Genomic DNA, 18,648 nt, shown 5'->3' with positions numbered 1-18,648 from the left:
CATCACAGTATCTGTTGCACAGATGTTACATGTGTGGTGATGAGTTCCTTCCTAACTGATGGTTACTGGTACGACGCATGAGATTGTTGTGTCCTGGTCGTTTAAAGAGCTCTGATGTGTTTCTTCTCATATTAGAGTCCTGACAACAACAGAAAATCTCCACACGAAGAGTTAAAACTGTGATAAAGCAGGAATTTCCTGATCCGGCCTGAGGTCTTTCCTCTGTGCATGCCGGCGTCAGGCAGCGAGCGTCTTCCTGCTCAATGTGAATTCTGCACGAACCACAACTGAAATGAGGAAAGTTAAAGAAAAACACCTGCAGACACACGACACGGCCTGTTTTTAATATAATTAATATAATGTGAATATTAAGAGGGTTCAAAAAACAGTTTTTACTCATTTAGTTTTATTTTATTGCATTTAAACGTTGAACTGTTACTGAAAATCACAAAGTTTCACAATAAAAGCCCTGAAGGGAAGGAGAAACTTCCTGGTTTCATTGAGACTTTAAATGTGAAGCAGACGCAGGTTAAAAACTCACTGTCACAATAAATCAATGTCAAATAAATCCAACGTTAACAAACTGAACAGAGAATTAAATTCTCTTTTATTCCTCTCGCTGATGTAAACACAGGCTCCGCCCACTGATTACTTATAATCTATTTAAACCAAATGTTTGTAATCATGACGCTTAACAATGCTTATATAATTTAATCATCGTAAACCTCGTCAGTAGAGTCGTCATCGGCCAATCAGATTAGATGAGTGGTTCATGGGTTTGTTTACGTTTGCTGTTAATTTACTGATATCGAACCTTATGTAGATTTTCTGATTGGGAGACAAAAGACTGAAAATAACACTGATCCATTGAAAATGATGTTTCTGACACAATACAAATATTAAAAATACCCAACATTGATCTGGATATTATAGATAATAATACATATTTCTTTGTTTTTCATGATGAGTTGTCGCTCAACAAAAATCACATTGTGCAAGAGAACTGAATCTTTTATAACAAAGCCTCAGGAGTCGTGAATCTTTTAGCACAAATATAGAAATTTATTTGAGAAAAGGGAAATACATGACTGACGCAGTGCTTGTCAGCTACACACACCTTCAAGTGAAACACAACGTGTGTGGGTGCAGACCCTAAAGGAATATATATATATATATATATAGATCATTTCAAAGACAAATCTCAATCCCAGCCTCACGTACTTTACACTCATCACAGAATTGCACTTGAAAACAAGCAAACACAAACATTCGGTACTTACACCATCTCTCGCCCGACGTACGATAACCACACACACACACATTTCCAAACCTCTTCCTCGTTCGAGGCAACCAATCACATGCAGAGACTCGTCCTTTGATAGCAGCTCAGTTCCTTTACAAACTTTCCCCATAATTACATCATCCAAACATTTAGCATCAGACAAACATGTGCAATTCACACCGCGGGACAGAAGGGGCAGCGTGACCTCAACTTTCAATCACGTTTAATTACTTTTCTGAAGGTGCAAAAGTTTAGTGTGCATGTTTCATTAGAAATGAATCATCTGTGTTTGCTTTAGCAGAGTCGCATCTTGTCGCCGTGCACTCTCCGTACGTTCCCTTCAATATGAAGGACTTCATCAGCTCCACTTCTGCTCCTTCAGTTGACAGAATCACATTGAGAGGGACGTCTCAACCAATCAGTGCATATTTAACACATCAGACATTTGCTGTGGATTGTACAGATACTGTATGTTGGACTTTGAAGGCACATGGGTATTTTACAACAGAGGAATGTGTGGACAGGTTCCCTGTGTCGGCTGAACACGGAACGTTCTGTGTTCTTCCTCTGCTGAAAGCTTCAGTGTAGTTTGTGGCCCAGAGCCAGTCCAGTCACACTGAGTCGTGTCAGCGTCTTCACTCAGTTCAGCTGCGTTTCAGCTCAGCCCCCCCCCGCTCTCACCAGTAAGGCACCGTGTTATCGATCTGACCCCAGCTCTGCCAGCCGGGAAACAGGCCGCTGGACATGCGTGGGCTTCCGAACTGATCGAAGTCCAGCTCAAAAACCTTCACGCCCCCGTTGGTCTGCTCCGGAGGCTTCTTCTGCTCAACAGAAGTCTGGGACGTCCGATTGTTCAGGTCCTCGCCGTTCAAGCCGACGTGTTTGAGAACGTAGTTCTTGCCGTCGTTATTGTCCCAGAAGGTCTGACTCTGGACCTTGAAGCAGATGCAGAACTCGACACGGTTCTGTGGTGGGAGGTGGGACGGAAGCTCCAGGACGAACGCATAGGTGTCAGTGTCCTGGCAGCCATACACGTTGTTCATGAAGGTGCACTCCACGTCTGTGAAGCTGGTCCACGAGTCGAAGGTGGTGCGCACCTGCACAGACTTCTCGAAGCCGATGTTCCGGACCTTGATGGTGCCGGTCAGTGAGCGCTTCTGCAGGGAGCAGTTCTCCAAGCAGACCGAATTCTTAATCAGGCGGTTCCGGAAATCCAGGTAGTCGGCGGAGGGCTGATTAAAGTCCAGCGCCAGGCTGCCCGCCGAGCTGATCTTTAGATCCTTGGTGGCTGATTCCAGGTCTGTCATGTCAAACTGCAGCTCCTCCATGATGCCTCCACAACGCTTCATTTTATACGGCTCATCGTCGAACTTGGAGAAGACGTGGATGGCTGTGAGTGACATCCCCTTGGTGTCGGCGAACACCACCCTCTTCTTGCCGGCCCTGTTGTTCCAGGTCACGCAGCCACCATCGTCTTTGTGCTGGCTGCTGAGGCAGGGCCGCAGGGGTTTGTAGAGCCGCTGGTGGTGGTAGTGGCCGGTGGCCTGGTTGACCCGGTTGTTAGCTCGCTGCAGCTCCTCGTAGGAGCTGAGGAAACCCCGGAGCGGCGGCGGAGAGTGGCTGATGTAGAATCTCATGGCCACATCCATCGGCATGACTGGGCCGGGCATCGCCGAGGGACTGAAAGACGTGAGCACACTGAGGGACGGAGAGGGGAGGAGGAGGGAGGAGAGAGAGAGAGAGAGGGAGGAGGAATTTGAGAGAAAATGTGAGGGCAGTGGAGAGAGGGAGAGGCGAGAGAGAGCGAGAGGGAGCGAGAGAGGGAGGGAGAGAGAGAGAGACAGAGATCAGAACAGTGTGATCCTATTTCTTCTTTTTGTAAAATAGCTGCTTCTCTCTTCTGACGTTTGATGAAACTCGTCACATTTACAACACTTTGCAGCGTCAATGTGACAAAACGTGCATCAGATTTTATAATAATGTTTTAAATAACTCAAATATACAGAATGTTTAGACAGATTTCTGCTTCTAATCTACCTCATGCACGAGGAAGCTGTGGTTTAAAGGCTCAGCAGTGAATCAGTCACTTTCTAAGAGCTCGATCAAACATTTCTGTTTCTCTTACCTTGCAGCACTCATGGAGCAAAGAGACCAGGACTTCCACGGAGGAGAAGTTTCATAAAGTTCCTCTGCAGCTCTAGAAACTCATGCTGGCGACACTCCCCTTCTCTTCCTGCCTCTCACTGCCGGGCTCTGCTCCTGCACTCAGGGATTTCAACTGCCACATAGAGATTACTTTGCATATTCTGTCATATGGTTCCTCGGGCAGCCAATGAGGAGTCGGTGGAATTTCTCACCAGCCAATGGTTGTGAGTTTGACCTGGCAGCCGTCCTGCAGATGGGGAGTGTCGCCTGCCTGGCCCTCAGGGTTCAGATGCCTCAGCTGCTATGTGAGCAGCGTCATGGACCCCTGCTGGAGCCGGAGGAGATCTTCACATGACTCAGGGTGAGGGGCCGCTGGTTCCCATCACACAGCACTGCACCAGTGTGATGACCACACTGCACCAGTGTGATGACCACACTGCACCAGTGTGGTCATCACACTGACAAACTGATTCAATAAATAATGTTAAATAATAATGTAAAAACTCCCTGAAACAAGAGAAATACTTTTTATATGATGATTTATACAAACACTATATATGTACTAAAGTCTATATATTATATTTATGGATGCATGTGTTTGTATTTGTAAATATTTTGTAAAAACTATTTCTGAAACAAGTCTAAGGAATAAAGAAATATTATATGATTTGTACATATATAAACTCTAGTAAATATGTGCACATATGGACTTAGGTTCATAGCATTGTTTTATGTGATATGATTATATTATATTATATTATATTATATTATTATATTTCCAAAGCATCAATTCTTAGTAAAACTGAATTAAAATGAACATTTCCTGAGTCTCTACATGTTGACAGAAGCTATTTTTAAACTTTGTTTGCTTCATTGATTTTCTGCTGCGAGTTAAACATTATCCTCACAAACACATTGAATTGACTTTATTTCTGAGGATGAGGAGAGATTCAGATTCTTCATCACAGCAAAAATCTGCTGCGTCACAAATGTCTTCCTGTAGTAACACAGCTGAGCAGTTACAGGCTCGTGTCTGCCCCCTAGAGGCGGTGACGCTCCTGAAATCAAAACTGGAACAGAGAAAAGTCCAAGAACAAATTGTTGTGTCGAACATCTGGAACCTCTGGAACATCTGGAACCTCTGGAACATCTGGAGCATCTGAAACAGCTGGAGCATCTGGAGCATCTGGAACATCTGTATTCAGCCTCCTCTCATTCACCTGTGAGTGCAGCAGCAGCAGCAGCAGCTTTGTGTTTCCAGGAGCAGAGATCTGGCATGAACGTCCTGCAGGGTTTTCCCCCTCATGCAACCCCCCATGCCCCCTCATACAACCCCCTCATGCACCCCGGAGAGACTTTAGACTCTGAGTCCTGAACACGCCGCTTCCACATGGTCGTATTTATCACAGCCTCGCCCAACTGCCCCAGGTTATCGATTTCAATATAGACTCAGGGTTGCATCATAAAAAACTGTCTTTATTTAGCAACATTTACTACAAAGTAAAATCAGCAGTGATTAATCAAAAGCTATTAAAGCTGATAAAACTCATAAAATCACAGATAACAGGTTTATAGAAGAAGAAACAATAAAAATGATTATTTAGTTTCCTTATCAAATATAAAACTAAAGAGTTTTATCCTGTGCTGCTCTAATGAAGACGGATATTTTTCTTTGTGAGACATTAATTTAATGTTTTTGAAATCAGGTGGAAACGTCGTCTGAACGATCACACGTTGGTTTCAGTCCATGTGATCGTCTCTTTTCTCTTTGGATTGGAATTCTCTGACCTTCTCTGCCTGAGCACATATTGCTAAACCAGAAATGTATGAAACAGGGTTGATAAGCTGCAGAAGTAAGGACTGAAAACACAAATCAATATAACTTTAAGGTCTCAAACAATATTGATTGTTGGACAGGAATTATGTCTGATCAGGGAAAAGCTGAGAAAACAGCGACTTACGAAGTCACAGATAAAACCAGTGGTACATGGGCTGAAGTACTTATTAGTGATGTTTAACTGTGACTTTTAAGGTAATTGTATTTGAATATTCAATATCTAAGTATTTATATCCAACTGTACATGCTACTTACTTTGCAAATTCAAATGCATTCAGATAGATAATCCGATACGAAGTGTGTGTGAGAATCTTTGGCCCGTGTCACTTCCTGGCTGCCAGCTGGCTCAGATGAAGCTGCAGCTTCGAAGGCCACAGACAAAAGGGATCAGCAGAGAGTATCGGGCGCCTCGATTGGCCGACAGCTGTCATGTGACCTCTGTGGTTCTCGTGAGTGCTGAGATCCAGCAGAGCGAGATGTAATGTCAGACCAACCCGAGACCGAGCCAACGTAAAAATAGACCTGATCCTTCCTCGTGTCTCCATCTCTGTTCGGAGTGAAGATCCAGCAGAATTCAAATCATCCATGAAATCTGTTCATGAGTAAACTATCGGGGCTAAAAGCTCAAATCAGGAAAACTTCTAAATGTTGGAGGAGTATTTTGTTCTCACTTCTCTGTGTGTGTGTGTGTGTGTGAGTGTGAGTGTGTGAGTCTTAGTGTGTGTGTGTGTGTGTGTGTGTGTGTGTGTGTAGTGGGTGTGTGTGTGTGAGGGTGTGTGTGTGTGTGTGTGTGAGTGTGAGTGTGTGTGAGTGTGAGTGTGAGTGTGAGTGTGAGTGTGTGAGTCTTAGTGTGTGTGTGTGTGTGTGTGTGTGTGTGTGTGAGTGAGGTGTGTGTGTGAGTGTGTGTGTGTGTGTGAGTGTGAGTGTGAGTGAGTGAGTGTGTGTGTGAGTGTGAGTGTGAGTGTGAGTGTGAGTGTGAGTGTGTGTGTGTGTGTGTGTGTGTGTGTGGTGTGTGTGTGTGTGTGATGTGTGTGTGTGTGTGTGTGTGTGTGTGTGTGTGTGTGTGTGTGTGAGTGTGAGTGTGTGTGTGTGTGTGTGTGTGTGTGTGTGTGTGTGAGGTGTGTGTGTGTGTGAGTGTGTGTGTGTGTGTGAGTGTGAGTGTGAGTGTGAGTGTGTGTGTGAGTGTGAGTGTGTGAGTGTGAGTGTGAGTGTGAGTGTGTGTGTGTGTGTGTGTGTGTGTGTGTGTTGTGTGTGTGTGTGTGTGAGTGTGTGTGTGTGTGTGTGTGTGTGTGTGTGTGTGTGTGTGTGTGTGTGTGTTAGTGTGTGTGTGTGTGTGTGTGTGTGTGTGTGTGTGTGTGTGTGTGTGTGTGTGAGTGTGAGTGTGAGTGTGTGTGTGTGTGTGTGTGTGTGTGGTGTTAGGAGTGTTAGTGTGTGTGTGTGAGTGTTAGTGTGTGTGTGTGTGTGCTGATGACATTCGAGACTCGAGATGTTTTATTGTCTCAGCAGTTACACAAGTTCAAAAGTGTGAAAACCGTTTTACAGGGAAACTCTTAAAATAAAGTTGTTAAGTTCGTAATTAAAGACCGAACAGGAATAATAATTTATTAATAGTTTTAAAGTGTCATCTGCGTACAATCATGAGTGACAGTTGTTACCACGCTGCACCAGGTTAACAATGTAAAGAGGAGGGGACCTGAACCAGATCCCTGTGGAACTCCTCTGTCTCGTGCTGCTGAACCCAGGACCGGATTCTGGGAGTAAAAGATTTAATTGAAAGTTTGAATGTAGAATCAAAAAGGTTTCAGGTGAGATTCATCTTTTATAAATATAATTTCATTATGTTCGTAAGTTGCATGTTAGAATAAAACTGACACCGAGTTTATTTTGTTTTTTGTTTATGGATTTATTAACGAGGAGCAGTCAGAGTCCAGCTCTTATCGCTCACATGTCACGAAGCATGGATCAGATTTATCAGACGTGTGGGAACGGGACAGAATCATGTGTTTTATTAAATCTGACCTGAAGTAAAGATCTTTCATTTTCAAAAACATCACAAACCAAGAAAAGGAAAACTTCTTAAAGCATTAAAAGAAAATACATATTTTTATCTCCACACACACAGACCTCAGGACGTCGGCCGCCCTCAGACGTCCTGTGGACCGCTGCCTGGCGTCTGTCAGAGGACGGCGTTGTTCAAAGTTCAGTCCTGATACCGAATGAGGGCGGGTTAAAGTCCTTCCACTGACCTCAGGTCTGTTTATGGCCCTGATCATAGAAGCACTTGTACAGTAAATCATTTCTGGACAGCTTGACCCAGTTTGGGTCACCTCAGGGTCGGGTTTCTCACAGATGAGACAGTTACTCGTGTATTTATAGGTTTCAGTGTTTTTGCTGTGTTAATGTTGATTTTTCAGGTTTGTCTCTAATTATCTTTTCTGATCTCAGATCTTTTTTTTTATAAACTTTTACCTGTTGAATTACAGAATCTTGGACTTTATGACTTTTCAATCATGTTCACAACTTTCCTCGCAGGTCTGTTGCTGCATTGTCGAGGTTTTCTATATTTCAAAGTATCGTGTGTATTTTCTCTGCTCCTGATAATAACAATAAAACTGTTAAATTAAGATTTTTAGTTGATTTTAGTCTTTTTAATGAGGTAATGATTTATTTTGCATTGTGTGTATATAGTTTACAAGTTGCTGCTGGAAAAGAGTCCGAGTGACGACATTAAATAAAACCAATTTTCAGGGTGAATTAGAAGAGTGTCTCCACATCGTTATCTTCAGTTCACTGTTTTCTGTCTCTGTCTCTTTGGACGTAAACATTATTAAAAATATGAACCAGCTGTTGTGGACTTTAAACTCTTCATCTGTGAAAACACATCATGTCCTTAAAACAACTTGAAACAGCCCTCCGCTCTCTCTCTTGTTTTAGATTGTAAAGATGGAGGACGTGACAGCTCCCAAAGTGAAGCAGCACCTTTACATAACCCTCCTCCTCCATGTTAGCAGACAGGACACGGACCAAACTCAAAGTAGACGTTAAATAAATGTTTAAAGATGGTTTCTGTCCTTTCAGCTCGTTCTCATCTCACCAATGTTTCTTCATTTCTGATCAGTTTGGTTTTAATTAGTTAATTGATGATATAAAAATGATTGACAGCTGACTCCTGATATTAGCAACAAATGTTATTAAAATAAAACCGTATTAATTTAGTGTCGGAGTCACATGGATGAAATAAATAATTTTTCCTGGTTTAAACATCTTCTGTTTTTCTATATTTTAACAAATCTTTTGAACAGAAACTGTAAACTTGTGAGATTCTTCTGTCCAGTAAATATTCTGCATTTATTTATTTCCAGTTTTTTGGGGTTTGATTGTGTTTTTGTTTTCATGTGAAGTATTTGCTTCCTGAGCCTGAAGTGGAACCAGTCGACTCTAATAACCGTCAAACAGAAACACGTGAAATATTCATTCTATGTGTGTCAGAGCTGAAAAGGTTTGATGAGCGTGAAGCAGTGGAAACACCTGAGCAGGTTTTCAACTGACTGAGTGACACACGGCTGCAGGGTAAATACAGTCCGTCCTTTCAAAATAAGAGAGGGTCACGACTCTTATTGTGTAGAGTGACTTCACAGTGTCAGACTGGCAGATCCAGCACAGAGTTAATATTCACATCTGGACTTTGTAACCGATCATCAGTAAGTTACATGAACTGGTTCAGTATATATTTTATACTTGAACGCTTCATGCTGAGTTTATTAATGTGTTGGTTCATTCACATGAACGGAATCTCTCCAGACTTCAGATGAACCTCATGTTGTCAGGTGGGTTAGGCCCAGCGCCCCCTGGTGGTTAGAATGCAGGAGACTTCAGTCTGGACCACAGACTGTAAATAAAACCTGAACTCAGTTCATGTTGTTTCCTCATTTAAACCAAAATGACTGAACCTGAACGTTGACTTCTTTCTCTTGTTTCTACTTTCACCTCCAGAACCTTCGTGAACATCTGCTCTGGATCTCAAACACATCCTGAGGTCTGGAATTGGATAAATGTCTCTGGTGGAACGTGTCCAGCCGGACTGGTCACTGGACGGAGGTGTTGAAGGACACCACCCCCTCAAAGGTCAGAATTCATATTATGTTATACAATCTAAATAAAACACGAGGCCATGATATCGACTAACAGACGCTGAGACCCTGCTGATGACAGCTGGTGTTACAGTGGCACAGCTCAACATTTACAAATTAATCTACATGATCAAATCTTATATGAAATGAGCTCAGGCCTCGATTTCAGTTCTATAAACAGTGATTTTATTAAAGTCTTGTTTTATTCACTGTCTTTACTTTTACATGAATAATAACCTCTGTGTGTTGAGCTGGTCATTTGATCCCAGAGAGTTATTGTTAATATGATAAACATTTTAAATACAGAAATTTAAAGACTTTCTCTGTGACTCAAACAGCTGCTGCAGCGTCGGGGGGGAATGAGGTCGACATGTGAAGCACGACACGTATGCAGTTTTATCTATTGTCCATTTATACACAGTGACACACTCTCCTTGTGTGAACCACACACACACACTCACACACACACACACACACACACACACACACACACACACACACACACACACACACACACACACACACACACTCTCTCTCACACACACACACACTCTCTCACACACACACACACACTCACACACACACACACACACTCACACTCACACACACACTCACACACACACACACACACACACACACACACACACACACACACACTCTCACACACACACACACTCTCTCTCACACACACACACACACACACACACACACACACACACACACACACACACACACACACACACACACACACACACACACATACACACACTCACACACTGATCTCCTGACTGTTGGACTGATGCTGCAGCAGCTTGTGTAAATATGGTCCTTTTAAGGACGACAGCAGGTCGCCTGTCTGGACTCAGGTAACACAGCGGATCACATGTCTGATTCTCACTGTCATGAACTTACACATGTTGAGAAATCAGCTGCTCATCACAACATCTGTTTGGTTTCAGGAGAGCAAATCATTTGACTCTGGTCCTGAGAGAAACATCTGAATTCAGTTGTTCATCTTAATGTGGAACCTGCACATCTCAGTGGTGAAAAACCTCAAACTGACATGAACGTGTTTTAAACCTGTTGGAAACAAACAGATGATGTAAAGAGCAGTTCAGGATCAATGATGTCTGAAGGTCTTTCTATCTCACTGTCTCTCACAGTTCATCATCAGCTGTGTTTTTAAATTCCTCCACGTCAGGAATCTGTATGATGCAAATGAAGTAATGTTGCATCACCTGCTCACACAGCAGATGTGACTCAGGTTGGGTGGAGGTGATTTGTGTGTTTTGCAGTAAATGAGTTAACTCGTCGCTGACTCGTAAAACTTGTTTATCACAAAGACGGCGTTGAGAATGAGGTCAGAGTAAAGATCAGTCACAGTGGAGTTTGTGTGACAGGGTCCAGGTGACATTCAGGGTTCAACAGGACAAAGTCATTCATCACGACTCGGACGAGAAACCAACTGAACGGAGGAGGAAACTAAACTCACTCAAAATGAGACCAGGGATCATTTCAAGCTGAACAAGTTCATAGTTCAACTAAATGAAAAAGAAAAGAAATGAAGTACGATGATGTCAGATGTCTGCGATGCAGTAAATCAAAGTTTACAGTTGAACTGTGAATAATTTAACTGTAGTAACAGTGTTTCTGCCTGTGGTGGTGTCACTTCAGGGATTTAGTGAACTCTGGCGCCCTCTGCTGGTCACACCTGAGAGTCATTACCTTCCTGTTTAATATTCAACAGCTTTGATCAGATTATTAAATTAGCAGAATATCAAATAATTGTATCTTTGAAACCTGATCCACTGAATGTTCATCATCTTTCTAAAGAAAAACTTGTATTTATACCATTTGATTTATTTAATATACATAAGTTATATATCTGTCTTGTGTACTGCAACATTCAAAATCCCTTTGATTTCACCTCTGGTAAAGGATTTTATTCTCAGCTTTAATAAACTGGACTGATACTGATCTGATTGCAAATATAATGAGTCTCCAGCAGGGAGCAGCAGAGAGCTGGAACTGATAAATATGAGATTTTAAAATAAATAAAATCATGTGACAGCAGCAGCTTCGACACGATGAAACACGACGATGAGTGAACACGTTTAATATCAGCAGCTGTTGGATGTTGTTGATAACACGAGACTGAGCCTGATCTATTTATAGTTTTAGCTACTTATCAATCAACCCTAACATCCCATTTATCAAATACTTTATATATATAATTAGTATATAACTAAATTGTTGTGGTGGTAATATAAAGTAAGTCAGAGGTAACGTGTATTATTTAGTTTAAAGATGTGTTTATTAGTGGAATCACCAGCAGCAGGTGGTGGAGCATGAATCACGTTTTGCCTTTAAAGCAACATCATGTAACTGATACTGATCAACAGCGCCCCCTGCAGCCCCCTCTTGGTCTCTGTGTCTGAAGTGTTTCATGTGTAGAACAAAGTGAATCAATGTGTCCTCCCTCTGGATATTACCCATGATCCTCTGCTTCCTGAACCAGAAGAGCTGCTGCTGGAACAAATCCACCAGACTGTTCAGAATTCTTCATGTTTTAAAGTTTCCTGCTGAATATTGGAGATAAACTCTGGTTTTTAATAACTTCAGAGTGTTTTTAACTGATCTCAGTTCAGCTTCACTCTTCAGCTGGAGCTGGTTGTGACAGTTGAAGCTGACTCTCAGTCAGTTCTTCTCACAGGAGATGGAACCCACTCAGCAGAGTCACAGAGAACAGACGTTCAGGGAGAGAAGGAGGAAACTTTCTCATGTTCACATGTTGATTTAATATCAGCAGCGAACAGAAGAGGACCAAGGATAGAGCCTAGTGGGACACCTTTCCTAAACTCAACAGCTCTTGATCTTTGAAACACCACAAACTACTGCTTGTTTATTTCAGTTACATGAGATAACAAACATTCTCCCTAAGTCAGTGAAGCATCAAAAACAATATAGAGTCAAACCAACACAAGAAACTGTTGTTATAAAACTTTAAACTGTAAAACGTAAAATAACATTTCCCAGAAATGTTTTGGGACTTCAACTGAGGCTGAGTGGAGCCCTGGTGTGTGTGTGTGTGTGTGTGTGTGTGTGTGTGTGTGTGTGTGTGTGTGTGTGTGTGTGTGTGTGTGTGTGTGTGTGTGTGTGCTGAAAGAAGAAAAATGAAAAGCTGAAGTGAACGAAGCTGCCAGACTCTCGCTGAGCTCGAGTCCTCACAGGAACACAGCCAGCGTCCGACATGGGGGTCTTAGTGTCCGGATCTATGGAGGATCTGACCCATGCTGCTGCCTCTTGTGTGTGTGTGTGTGTGTGTGTGTGTGTGTGTGTGTGTGTGTGTGTGTGTGTGTGTGTGTGGGTGTGTGATATGTGGTACAGGGACAATGAGGCGGCCGTGGGGAGGTGATCATGATATTTTAGTCCTTGATGTCAGATTATCAACTGAAAACTTTCTTCTCTCGTTCTTCGGCCTTTTTATATTTTCAATGACTGGAGCTGAGTCTCATCTACAGTAAAATGTAAAATGTCCCATGTGTGACAATCCAAAGCGAAGCCTGTGGGTTAGATGTGGTATTACACTTTGAAACGACACTGTCTATCTGCTGCAACAGAGAAAACAGGTCTGCACCAGACACGAGGCTTCACTGAATCCTCTGATCTGTTTGCAGGTGATGAAAATCATCAGCTCTCTGCTCAACTAAACCTAATGAGGGGAAGCGTGTTGCTCATCTGTCCACGAGAGGATCTCTGACGAAGACAAGTGTGTCCTCGTCATCATTTTACTGAGACACTCTGGACTTTAAAGATACAAGCTGATGGACAGGGTCAGTGAGTCAGTGAGTGAGTGAGTGAATTCGCTGAAGCCCATAAAACACACAGGGTCATGCAACCCAACAAATTGTTGGTTGAACTATACATCCTGCCGCAGACACACACACACACACACACACACACACACACACACACACACACACACACACACACACACACACACACACACACACCACTTGTTGGGCTGTTGGCCTGGTAACCACTGAGAGGTGTTGAGACTCCAGATTCCAGTTCTTCCCCCGTTTTTCTTTTCTTGGGAATCGCTCCATCCTACAGTTGTGTGTTTAATCTTTAAAGCAGCAGACACACACACACACACACACACACACACACACACACACACACACACACAGAGGGATCGTCACTGAATGTCGCTGCAGATTTGTGCAGAGCAGGAATTTCTCAGCCTCAGACGTGATTTATGTTTTTATGAAAATACCTGACATGGCCACACGGTGTCGCTGGTGCACAGATATAATAACAGTCACCAGATTTTTTTCATTTTTATTTTTTACAAAAGTTACACAAAGTTTGTAGAAAGCATTAGTTGCACAAAACAATTGAAGTTAAAAAAACTCGACTATATATCTACTGATCACTACCGTCATCATCGTCATCATCATCATCATCATCATCATCATCATCGTCATCATCATCATCATCTTAATTGATTTATTAGTCACAACATCTGATTCAAAATGAACTACAACAAACTCAACAACGTTAAATGTCGTGAAACTAACTGAACACAAACAGTTTCTGACTGGAGGCGTTTGTCATGAATTATAAACCAGCTTCATTCGTGCTGATGGCTTTGATTTCATGGATAATTCAGTTTTACGTTTTAATGAAGTTGCAAATTAGATGCCAGGAGGCTTCATCTGTTATAACCCACAAATCTGATTTTTCTTTTTTTGTTTTACTTCAAAATCTAACTTTTATGATTTAAAAAAACATTTCCATCCTTCTTGTTTTTCAGATTTTGATGCCGTCCCTTCCTTCCTTTCCCATCAACCCTCAAAGAACTTGACGAAGAAGGAGCAGACGGAGTTCCATCCCTCGCTGCAGTAACTCTGCAGCGGCTGCATGTCGTTCATCACTCCCTCCTCCTCAAAGCCAGTCCTCTCCTCCCTCTTCTTCTCCTCCTCCTCCTCTTCGTTCTTCTTCTTCCTCTCAGTCTTCCCTCCGTCTTGATTCTTGCCGGCAGACGCTCCCTTCTTCTTCCCTCCCTCCTTCCCGCCCTTCCTCTCCTCCTCTCCGCTGTGTTGGGCGAGTTTCATGTGGGCCTCGGCGGGCGCCTTCTTGCAGGTCTTGGCTTTCAGGACTTTTTCTCCGTCGCAGGCGTTCTGCCTTTTCTTCAGCTTCCCCACCAGCTGCTTCCAGTACTGGCTGGACTTCACGCCGTACGCCTGGCACAGGTCCGGTTTACCGGCGTAACGGCACCAATACCTGCAGGAGGAATATGAGCAGAGGTCAAGAAAATCAAGGACAAGAAATCCTGCACTGCTTCACCATGCAGTGGCAGTAAAGTATTTTTGTTCCAGAATGAAACCTCAGTTTTCAGTCATGGAGTCTTTGAACCTTGAGTTCATGACATCATCCCGAAGGAGGAAAGCAGGAGGATCAAAGTGCAGGAGTCAGGTGAAGGTCAATAACACAAAGTCACCTTCTCTTCGGCAAAATCAATAGAAGTTAACGAAAGGTACAAAAGCAAAGGATGGTCGAAGAAAACAACAACAAAGAAACCGTCTGAATCCACGAGTGATCGGGACAAGACGAACTGACGAAGACGAAGAGAAGCACGAGACGAGGAGGCAGGAGGACGGAACTCAGGTGAAACAGGCGAAGACCATCACAAAGACAGGAAACAGGACAAAGACAGGAAATAAAACAGGAAGCTGAAAACTCAGGGAAACAACCGAACACAAACCAAATCCAAACTCAAGAAAAATGTCCATGAACAAAAAGTGTCCAACCAAAAGCTGTTTAGTGGAATAGAGCTCAGAGTCATGATGACATGAGACATGATGTGAAAGGACTTCCTCATGAAGTTCATGTTTCCTCTCACCTCTGCTGCTCCCCCAGCGTCTCAGTGCTGCAGTTCACCACCAGGCTCACCAGGCCGTCGCCGGACGTCTCCCAGGTGCAGCGGTGTCCCTCCTTGGTGGTCAGCTCTCCAGAGCCGGGCACCGAGCGGTTTCTGGGCCTCTTGGCCGGCGGGGGTTCCGACGGAGGCTGGCGAGGTTTGTCGGGTTTCGCCTGACCAGACTGCCGCTTGGCATCGGTGACGACGGAGAGGCAGAGGACGAGGACGAGGAGGAAGCTGCACGGAAGGACGCTCATGTTTGCTGAGGAGGACATTTGGACACAGAAAATAGGTTATTTTCTGAAGACAGGATTTACTGAAGTTAATTAGACACCTGCTGGTGAACAAAGTGTTAAGCAGCCAAAAGGTCTCACATCAGGTGGTGGAGACCAAACATGGAGCTGAAACAAAGCTGAAGAGTTGATTTACATTTCCCAACTCAAGTTAATTTCAAAGATCGAATCTTTTGAAGATTTACACAGAGGTCAACCCTAAGGTCAACCCGAACCCCCCCACCTTTGTTTTCTCACAACTAATGACAACTGTCATTATTATCATTTCCTTGCTCAAGGATCAATGTAAGTGATCAGTTGTCAGGATATGAACCTGTTTCCTCACACAGGCTCTTATTTCATGTTTTTCTCTTATAATTAAAGAAAATCTGTTTAAATTAAAAAAACAGCTTCAACAGAAATCAGCAGAAGGATCCCTGTGAGACAAACTACCAGAGACTCAACATCAGCTGCAGCAGATTCAACACTAAACGTTAAAATGATAAAGTAATAAACATAATATCTGTCGCCTGAATTCTAAATTGAATCTAACTTGTACATGAGAGTTTTTCTCTGCATCAAGATCCCAGAGTCAAAGAGACCGAGTGTTAAATGTTACAAAAGACAAAGGACGGGGGGGGGCGTGAGCTTATTGAAAATCAGTCAAGCGTCAGAAACACCCCTCACACACACACACACACACACACACACACACACACACACACACACACACACACACACACACACACACACACACACACACACACACAGGAGCTCAGACCGGACATGTAGCCGTCAAGATGACGGAGGAGAGGATACTCAACTCCGTCACTTAGCAACAACAGTCAATCTGAACCAAATCACTCACATTAATATCAGTCGTCTCAACATGTCTCATCAAGATCCATGAATTATTCTCAACGTTGTTGATGTCACACATGAAAACATGCAGGGATGAAATCAGAACGTCATAAAAGTGCAGAGATAAAGCAGCAAAACCTTCTCAAGTTGAATCTCCACCAAATTCAACTTGTTTTTATTAATAATAAAGAATAATAGAGATTTGTTCGACCGAGTTTTAAGACTATATTGAAAAATCAAGAAATCAGAGCTCAACAATAAAGTTGTGATTTTACGACAATAACATTGTAATTTAGAAGAAAGTAGAAATATTACAAGTTTAAAATTATGGTAAAAGAATGAAGTTGTAATTGAGGAGAAAGTGGTAACAAGTCATTTGTTAATGTTGTAATCTTGAATTAAATAAAGTCACAATGTGAAGTTAAAGATGTTTCACTGCTCGGACGTGTCTGAACAACATTAACACTGATTTTCAGTTTGTGTCTGAATCAGCTGCGTTGAGTTCTTTATTAAAACGATTAAATATTAAAAAGATATTTGTTATATTTTAAATTCTAATGTGTAACTCGTTGAAGTTCTCTCGGTTGTTCCTCGTCGTGTCGACTGGATGTTCTGTTTGTGTTTTAATTAACAGCGTCTGCAGTTTGAATTGATGTCAACAATTAGCATCTGGACCCTCACACACTAAGTGATGCGACGCAGTGACGACAACACAACAGGTCGTGTGGTGCCAACATTAATCCATTCATTAATAATGTTTGTGTTTGTGCTGCAGTGAAATGGAAAATTAAATCAGGACGTCGTGCTCCACAGCGTCTGAAGCCAAAGTTGTTTCTGAGCAAATGAACGGCATTTATGATCAGACTCTTTAGTACAATTATAATGAATCATCAATCATTTCATTCCACACTGAGAAACATTAGAACCAAACCAACACAAAACGATGTCAGAGTTCTCGGCTCTTTGTCTGGATGAGTTCACTCGAATCGTTAACACCAGTGATGGTGATTGGCTGAAGGGTGAGAGCTCTATAAACACGACGCACAACCAGGGCAGCAGCGAAAGTAAAACGTGAAACCTGCTGCAGCACAAACGACACTGATTTAAACCCAAAGTAATTAAACTGCATCTGTTACAACATTTAAATAAATATGTGCTGAACGTCTGAACTTTGCCTAAATTAACCTTTAAAATTCTGGTTTCATGTTGTCGACAAGTTTTTACAGAGAAGATTTGGGATATTTGTTTTTCTCACTTAATAAATCAGGTGAATAAATAATAAATAGTATGTTTTATAACTCAAACTGTGAGAGAACTTACTGACCTGAAATGACAGAAACATCTTTGACAAACATTTAACGTCTACTTTGATTTTTTAGTTTGGTCCATGTCCCATCTGCTAACATGGAGCAGGAGGGTTTATGACCTATACTGCAGCCAGACACCAGGGGGCGACACAGAGGTTTTGGCTTTTATTCTTTGGGGCTGTCGTGTCGTCCATCTTTATGTAATCTAAATATATCTGACATGGAGGCGTCATGGTCTGTAGGGGGCGCTGTGCCTCACATGGGGTTTGTGTGGACGTCTGAGGTCAGGATGTGAATTTAACAAAACAAATACAAAAACCATCTACTTTGGTTCAGTGAAGCAATGAAATCAAACTCTTGTCTTCATTTCTGAAACTTCACACTGAAAAACTGCGAGTTGCATCTTTTTCAAATTCAGATAAAGATAAGTTAAGATGTTTCAAACCTTTGATTTTATTTACTTAAATTCTCCTTTTAACATAATTACAACTTCGTTTTCATCCTGAAGTAAGAATATAAAAGTTTCCTCACGTTTCCTCTGCAGCAAAAAACAAAGACGAACAGCATCAAAACAAAAATAATCCCCCTCCATGTACAGCACCCCCCATCCTCCCACCCCCCCCTCCTAATACACCCCTCATCTATTAATCATCATGGAAACAACAACAACAACATCCTCAGTTTCCTGTTAACGCTGTGAAATCTCTAACATGAGGCTCCCTGGTTTCAGGCAGAAGCAGAAACAGTGTTGGAGTGTTTGTGGTTGAGTTGCTGGGTGCGAGGCCCGGTGCTCTTACCATGTGACGCTCCGAGGCTCCGAGTCGCTGTGGAGCCGAGGGGCCGCAGACACTCGCATAAAAGCTGAGGGGACGAGGATAAAGGAGAGGC

At 42.6% G+C, this 18,648-nt stretch overlaps 2 protein-coding genes and 1 long non-coding RNA gene across 4 annotated transcripts; 1 reads left to right on the top strand and 2 right to left on the bottom strand.

Annotated features, from left to right (window-relative positions):
- Positions 1 to 1,039: 1,039 nt before the first annotated feature.
- LOC118119236 (protein phosphatase 1 regulatory subunit 3C-B) lies at positions 1,040 to 3,582 on the bottom strand. The gene is made up of 2 exons (XM_035172998.2): positions 3,408 to 3,582; positions 1,040 to 2,980 (listed from the first exon to the last, which is right to left on the bottom strand). The coding sequence occupies exons 1-2, from the start codon at positions 3,419 to 3,421 to the stop codon at positions 1,960 to 1,962; spliced, it is 1,035 nt and encodes a 344-aa protein (XP_035028889.1). The 5' UTR covers positions 3,422 to 3,582; the 3' UTR covers positions 1,040 to 1,959.
- A 143-nt stretch (positions 3,583 to 3,725) lies between these two features.
- On the top strand, positions 3,726 to 13,180 carry LOC118119237. Of its 2 annotated transcripts, XR_007034764.1 has the most exons (4): positions 3,726 to 3,788; positions 4,472 to 4,649; positions 7,387 to 7,515; positions 8,199 to 8,340. It is a non-coding gene; the product is annotated as an uncharacterized LOC118119237 (long non-coding RNA). The 2 variants fall into 2 exon arrangements; XR_007034765.1 differs by lacking the exons at positions 3,726 to 3,788; positions 7,387 to 7,515; positions 8,199 to 8,340 and adding exons at positions 9,258 to 9,389; positions 13,072 to 13,180 and having other exon boundaries at positions 4,406 to 4,649.
- Positions 13,181 to 13,723: 543 nt separating this feature from the next.
- Positions 13,724 to 18,648, bottom strand: fgfbp3 (fibroblast growth factor binding protein 3). Its single transcript, XM_035171703.2, has 3 exons — positions 18,558 to 18,648; positions 15,303 to 15,582; positions 13,724 to 14,683 (listed from the first exon to the last, which is right to left on the bottom strand). Exons 2-3 carry the CDS (start codon positions 15,575 to 15,577, stop codon positions 14,245 to 14,247), a joined length of 714 nt encoding a protein of 237 aa, XP_035027594.1. The 5' UTR covers positions 15,578 to 15,582; positions 18,558 to 18,648; the 3' UTR covers positions 13,724 to 14,244.

This window comes from Hippoglossus stenolepis, chromosome 12 (assembly GCF_022539355.2).
Source record: "Hippoglossus stenolepis isolate QCI-W04-F060 chromosome 12, HSTE1.2, whole genome shotgun sequence".
Taxonomy (NCBI): Eukaryota; Metazoa; Chordata; class Actinopteri; order Pleuronectiformes; family Pleuronectidae; genus Hippoglossus; species Hippoglossus stenolepis.
This window is presented reverse-complemented; position numbering and strand designations above follow the sequence as displayed.